Raw genomic sequence first — 7,509 nt, 5'->3', positions numbered from 1 at the left:
GATATTTTGAAAACATAATTGTAATAAGGTTTCCATATCAATTTTAGAGTCACACATCTAGGCACTAGTTGACTGCATGTAGTGGGTATCATATCGAGATCTAACGCTAAACCAACCATGACGTCTAAAGGTAAGGTATCAACTCTATCTTTTTATTTCGTTTCGAGCAATGTGATATTAAAAGAATATTAGAAAAATAATAATCATAAAATAAATAACAAAATAAGAAATAAACGTCGCCCGCGGCGGCGTCAACAGACATGTTCCATACAGCAATTTATTATGACATGTATTTGCATAGTCAACGTAATAGTCACTTTCAAGCTGCTTTTATTTACAACGATATTTTATTACAATGTTAATTGGTTGCTGGTATATTATTCATCTTCTAAAAGTAAAAGGTTACTATCACCAAAGAAACGTTAGGTTATATATTGGGTTGAAATTTCCCACTTTACCTTTGTCCAGTGGCGTAGCTAGGGCGTCAGGGGTCCCGGTTTCAAAATTGAGACCTGTGATTATTCACCTTTACCTGCTGTTGGCGGAAAGCCCCCCCCCCCCCCAAAAAAAAATAAAGTATGATATTTGCTACCCAAGTGACTTATCGTTGTGAACTGTTTACTCAAAATATAGGAACCGACCATCGGGGACCCCTGGCTATCAATCGAGGCTCTGGCTCAAATAACCCCCTCATCATGGCGGTAATAGCTCCATGCCATGATATATATTACTCGAAATCAATTGTCTTGTTTAAAGCACGATAATAGCTCCATGTTTAAAGTAACCAGTTTTACCTCCAGATTCAGGTAAGACGTGCTCAAGAGTGTTGCGACTTTACTGTAGTTAATTCCTGTAGCTTCCGAGCCTTCAAATGATGGAATCCGTCAAAATGTAACAAGCTTAGGTTTATGCACAAAATGTTCTTTTCCCCTCTGCTGGGAATAACATATTTCTTAATATTCCTGTTCGCTTTCGGTTGGTCTCCCTGCCACATTTCTGACCAAACCAGTTTGTATTTATAAAGACCATCATTAGATAACATTTCATCTATAAAATGGATTTTTGTTAATTAAAAATTGTTTGCTTGCTCCAAAATAACCAAATTAATTAACAAAATACAGAAACATTGTGTGTCCCACAAAGTTTAATGTCATGAATGATATATTTTAATTACAAAACCATCGATATGGTTTCCCTCTTATCGCGGTACAATTAATATATATATATATATATATATATATATATATATATATATATATATATATATATATATATATATATATATATATATATATATATAGGACTATGGTGTAGCAGATTGTTTTGCTAATTATATTAAAACGTTCGTTGAACGTTAAATTGTGCAAGTGCTCCTTCGAAAAAAACTTGCTATATAGAGAGTGAAAATTCAATTAAACTCTGTGTATACATTGACAGTAGTAAAAATCACGCAATAAAGAAATACCAACATTTTAATACTAATTTTTGTATTACATTACACTCAATATTTACAGAGGAAACAATGCCTGGCGCACCAGTGACATACGACAATACCCCTGCTCCTCCCTACACCCAGCCACAGGTTAGTATATAGAGTACCATCCATCCATCCGTCCATCCATTCATCCATCCATCCATCCGTCCATCCATCCATCCATCCATCCATCCATCCATCCGTCCATCCATCCATCCATCCATCCATCGTCCGTCCGTCCGTCCATCCATCCATCCATCCATCGTCCGTTCGTCCGTCCGTCCGTCCGTTCATTTATAGTATAATGACTTACCATATACAGGATAATTCTCTGTAGGGTCTTATGTCAATATTGACTGGTTAGACTGATCAAGTAGATTGTAATGGGATATTTCAGTTCAGTGTCAAATGTCATCATGATAAAATAAACAACTAACTAACAAGATATGAGAGCCTTAAGGGTGATACCATAGAAAATTTTAGACTTTATTTATCGTAAGGTATTCAAGATAAAAAAAAGAAGCAAATATTGGATTGTTACAAATGTTGCTACAGAGATTTCGGTTTTCACGTTATTCACCTCTACAATATTGTAAATCGTCCTGGAAAGCTCCTCTAATGCTTAATTGATAACGACGTTGATTCCTTAGTGCACGGCTGGCCTAAATGTTAATGTTAATTCATTGTTCTATGAGTTCTAAGCCCAACCAAGTTTGATCTTTTAAATTTATATCAAGAACAGAGCACACTTGCTTGACATTCTTCTCCTTTTATTATTGACAAATTTGTAATACAAATCTCAACTTGTCATCTGAAACAATAGTAGTCGTGTGTTTTCTTATTGAGTTTGGTAATTTTGTAATTCATCTGAAGAGTTGGTCCGTATATTAAACGACATATTCCCATTCCACGCAAATTAAATTAGAAATAAACAACATGAAGTAAGTAACTGTCTCCCACAGGGCAAACTTAATTATGTGCCTAAATTAATCCTTCAACTTGCAAATAGTAAAAAAACGTGCTTATCCCTGTTAGGTCAACCTCAGTTTTTTCATAACCTATTTTCCTTGTGTCCATATGCCTAGATGACATTAACGTTATTATTATATAATAGTTAACATTTACCTGAAAACAACTATATGACGTTGCCAGTTCCCCCAACCTCGATTAATTCAAAATATAATAAAATACTTAAAATTGAATAAAAATGAATTCTTTCTCATGTTTACACATATAGCGAAGCTGACTTTAATCATAAATATTAGTCGTTCGTTCTCATAATGTTTTCGTATCTACAGAATGGAGTAACCAAGGTGATTAGGGGGTAGATCGATATCCATTCTTCAAAAGAGTTCATATAATATTGATGCTTAAACTAATCACAGTAGGCCTATGGCAGAGTCTTCAGCTCAAGCATTTATTACATCGGGACATAAACAAACAGAAGTTGTCTATAGCTACTTTATGCTTTTGTTCAGTTGTCTCTGTTCTTGCTTTTGTGTGTGATTGTTCAGTTGTCATTGTTCTTGTTTTTGTGTGTGATTGTTCAGTTGTCATTGTTCTTGTTTTTGTGTGTGATTGTTCAGTTGTCATTGTTCTTGTTTTTGTGTGTGATTGTTCAGTTGTCTTTGTTCTTGTTTTTGTGTGTGATTGTTCATGTGTCTCTGTTCTTGCTTTTGTGTGTGATTGTTCAGTTGTCTTTGTTCTTGTTTTTGTGTGTGATTGTTCAGTTGTCTTTGTTCTTGTTTTTGTGTGTGATTGTTCATGTGTCTCTGTTCTTGCTTTTGTGTGTGATGGTTCATTTGTTTTTGTTATTTTTTGGTCTTATATCTACTGAGATATTATACATATCACAAAGTCAAATTAACATTTCTGCCTGAACAATGAGTTAAGTAGTAGAAACTATAAAAATGATGATGATGGTGATGACGACGTTGATGATGATGATGATGATGATGATGATGATGATGATGATGATGATGATGATGATGATGATGATGATGATGATGATGATGATGATGATGATGATGATGATGATGATGATGATGATGTCGACTATGACAATGATGATGATAGTGATGTTGATGAAGATCATAACGAGGCAACTATTAATACTACTACTACAGTTATTACTATTACGACGATGATGATGACGATGACGACGATGATGATTACGATGATGAGAATGAAACGATAATGATGATGATGATGACGACGACGACAACGAAGATGACGGCGACGACGATGACGATGACGATGATGACGACCTTTCAACCCTTTCAACGACGCATCAAATTTCCTATGTTAATATATATATATATATATATATATATATATATATATATATATATATATATATATATATATATATAAGCATATAAAAGAGCATAGGACAATTACTAAAAGTGTCTTTTAGGAGATTGTATTATAGAGGTCCTCGATGTTTAACCATGATGTTAATATTTCTCAACTTGTAACAGACATTTTAATTCATACAAAAATTCGTTAACGTTGGAATGCTCACATTTAATTTCTTGTGGAATATCTAGTATTTGATATGAAAAATTAAATAATTCAACGGATGCTTTAATAAGAGTTGATACGTAAAAAAACATATCCGACTTGGAAAAAATAAAGTATCTATTAAAAATATGTTGCTCAACATCTTAAAAAAAAAATTACACTCCCAAAACAAATGTTCAATAGTCTCCTTCTTTAGGCCACAGAAAGAACACCGTGAATTGTCAATTAATCCCATCAAACTCAAGAGATGGACTTGTCCCAAGTATACGATGAAGGGAAACGAAATTGAAAGTATTGTAACTTTGTCTCCCTTAACAACTTGAAAGGAATTTGAAAGATAAAACGCCATTGTAGAGAGCTATAACCGAAGTTTACATTCCACTTAACAATATAATATAGAATAGTTACGTGTCCCTGAATAAGCTGCTAATAAATGAAACGAGATAGGTAATGCATTGTTATGAAATATCTTCAAAATTATTTTCTCGACACCATTGCAGGCATCTAATGACCTTCTCCAATGAGCTTGGGTAACATTTATAATGCCACAGTAAAATGTGAAAGGACAATTTATATCGAATATTCGTTTAAAATCAAGAAAACTAAAGAACCGGTTATTTGCATCTAAAAGATAATGAATATGAATCAGATTTTTCTCGTACCAATGTTTGTAAAATATTACACAATAGTTTACTTTAATATTGTGGCTGTTCTAGATAATTTTGATCAATAAACTTGCCAGTAGAGAATATTATAAGCAAAACGAGACCAAGCATAAAGTACATCATTAATGAAATGATTTTAAGAAATTATAAAAATTAAAACTTCATTTCAATACCTATCTGTCAATACTTGGGTCCCTATTGACAAAATGAACAGATTTTAAGTAATTACATTGTGTAAATATTTTCCCCCAGGGGGACAATTATATGATCACAATGGGCACGTAAAGGGTTAAACGTTGCCTGGCATGAAATTACATACAAATGGATATTGTTTACCAATCTTTTTAAGATAATAGAAAAAATACATTTTCCAATAAGCCTCAGTAGTGTCAGTATATCTCTTAACCCATGTATATTTTAAACCATTAATAAAACTGCTAATAATGAGTAACGATTAATCCTCCCTCTGAAATGGAATTAATCATAACAGTACGTTTTGATTTTATCGGGTTTTCCCGACCAGATAAAGTTATACAAAATATTATCCACATTCCTATGTTAATATGCTTAGCAAGATTTTTGTTTTCTGCGTCGTTTTACCGGTAATTTACAATCGCCTACTACTACTATAACTTTATTTTATTACAATTAATTGTAAACAATGACTGTATCAGCGGTTAATCTCTTTGACAGGTACAAACCACAATGATAATCCGAGACACACAGCCTATGCCCAACAATAATATGATCTTTGCTTGTGTGGTGTTATGGCTTTGTCCAGCCAGTCTTATCTGTGGTCTGGTTGCATTTATCTGTTCTATGAGGGTAAGTCCTACGTTAATCATGTGATTATTATTCTCAATCAGTAGTTGATATCATTTTGTTTTGCAGCATAGCAAGACAAATATCTTAGTGTGTTTCATATTAATCCACTTCCCTTAGAAATGTAAATATACATGTGGCTGTTCAGTAGGGCATTGCTTACTACCGCCCTCTGTTAAATATACATGTGGCTGTTCAGTAGGGCATTGCTCACTCCCTCTGTAACTATACATATGGTTGTTCAGTATGGCATTACTTACTCCCTCTATAAATAGACATGTGGCTGTGCAGTGAGCATTGCTTACTCCCTCCCTGTGTAAATAGACATGCGACTGTTCAGTAGGATATTGCCCACTCCCTCCGTACATATACATGTGGCATTGTTCCCTCCCTCTGTAAATAAACGTTTGGCTGTTCAGTAGGGCATTGTTCCCGCCCTCTGGTAATATACATGTAGATGTTCATAGTAATGCAAGTTACAACTGTTAAGGGAAATATATCACCATAGCCTAATGTTCGTTTGTTATTTTCAGGTGAAATCCTTATACGACGGAGGCGATTACGAGGGCGCTGTTGCGGCTGCAAATCAAGCTAAGATTTGGTCAATAGTCGGTCTGGTGTTGGGGGTTATCGATATCGTCATTTCGGTCGTAATTGTTTTCATCATGGTAGTCGTCGTAGCTGGGACTGTTGGCGCTGCCGTCAGCCTTGCTGATGACCTAAATGATCTAAATAACTTTAACTATGATTTTAATAACTACCAGGTCAGCTTCTTCGGTTCCAATTTCTTCGGTTGAATTTAATCTACAGAAAGGACAGAAAAAGAAAGAAAAAACAGTCCCTACTCTAAATGAAATAAAGGAAGAAAGAAAAAAAAAAGGAAGGAAGAAAGAAAGAAAGAAGAAAGAAAGAAAGAAGAAAGAAAGAAAGAACAAAGAGAGAAAGAACAAAGAAAGAAAGAACAAAGAAAGAAAGAATAGTAGACAATCCATGGAGTTGCAGATCTCATCTTAGTGATATGTTTACGTGAACTAATACGAAACAAAATCAAAATCAAAACTGTTAATGAACTGCGTATCCACCTAGGAGCCTGTGAAAAGAGAATGTGTAAAAGTAAGAAGGCCTTACGTTTCGATCCTAGCAGGATCTTCTAGGATCCTGCTAGGATCTGAACGTCATGCCCTCTTACTTTTACACACGTACGACACAAGTCATAATTACGTTCTACAACCCCATACATCAACTATTACCTAATCATCCCTCAGAATGCATCATTTCACGTTTAAATAGGAGCAACAACGCCGCAGAACTCGGCTTAGCTTCTATTTAAGAATTTGTCTTGATTAGCGATATTTCTGAGCAGTTAATCCATTTGTTGGTGAGAGAAATATAAGACATAGGTGGATTAACGGTGTCACTTCCTTCCCTCACATCCCCTTTCCTACTTGCGTTATGCTCCTTCTTAGCAGACAAAGTTTGTTACAATGTTAGAAAGTTCTAACATTCTTTTTGAAGGGAAAACAAACATAAACATAAATGTATTTTTGTTATTTTTATTGAAATGAAGAATGATAAAAGTTTGAAATAAATATGAAAAGTCAAAATACTGTAACTACCGCTAAAGTATGTGTTCTTTAATACTGTAAAATGTAGTATATTTAAACCAGAATACAAAACTGTACTTAGGTTTCCGTACCAAGCTGTTCTTTCATTACTGTGCACAAAGGCTAGCGCTCCATTAGGTCCTAGGCTATTTATCAATTAGTTGGAAACTGCAGAAACAACATCAACCAACCTTTATTACTGCTACACAGTCTGAAGTTACCTATGATTGAACAACTGCACACTCTCTGAAGTTACCTATATATGTTTGAACAACTACACACTGTCTGAAGTTACCTATGTTCGAACAATTAAACACTATCTGAAGTTACCTATGATTGAACAACTACACACTATCTGAAGTTACCTATATATGTTTGAACAACTACACACTGTCTGAAGTTACCTAAGTTCGAACAACTA

General features: G+C 34.3%; 1 protein-coding gene across 1 annotated transcript; it reads left to right on the top strand.

The window, feature by feature from the left end:
• LOC139983479 (uncharacterized) lies at positions 1-7,090 on the top strand. The gene is made up of 4 exons (XM_071997045.1): positions 1-130; positions 1,515-1,582; positions 5,356-5,487; positions 6,018-7,090. Exons 1-4 carry the CDS (start codon positions 118-120, stop codon positions 6,279-6,281), a joined length of 477 nt encoding a protein of 158 aa, XP_071853146.1. The 5' UTR covers positions 1-117; the 3' UTR covers positions 6,282-7,090.
• The last annotated feature ends 419 nt before the right edge of the window (positions 7,091-7,509 follow it).

Source organism: Apostichopus japonicus, chromosome 16 (genome assembly GCF_037975245.1).
Source record: "Apostichopus japonicus isolate 1M-3 chromosome 16, ASM3797524v1, whole genome shotgun sequence".
Taxonomy (NCBI): domain Eukaryota; kingdom Metazoa; phylum Echinodermata; class Holothuroidea; order Aspidochirotida; family Stichopodidae; genus Apostichopus; species Apostichopus japonicus.
Note: the sequence above shows the minus strand (reverse complement) of the source record. Positions and strands in the feature narration are given on the sequence as shown.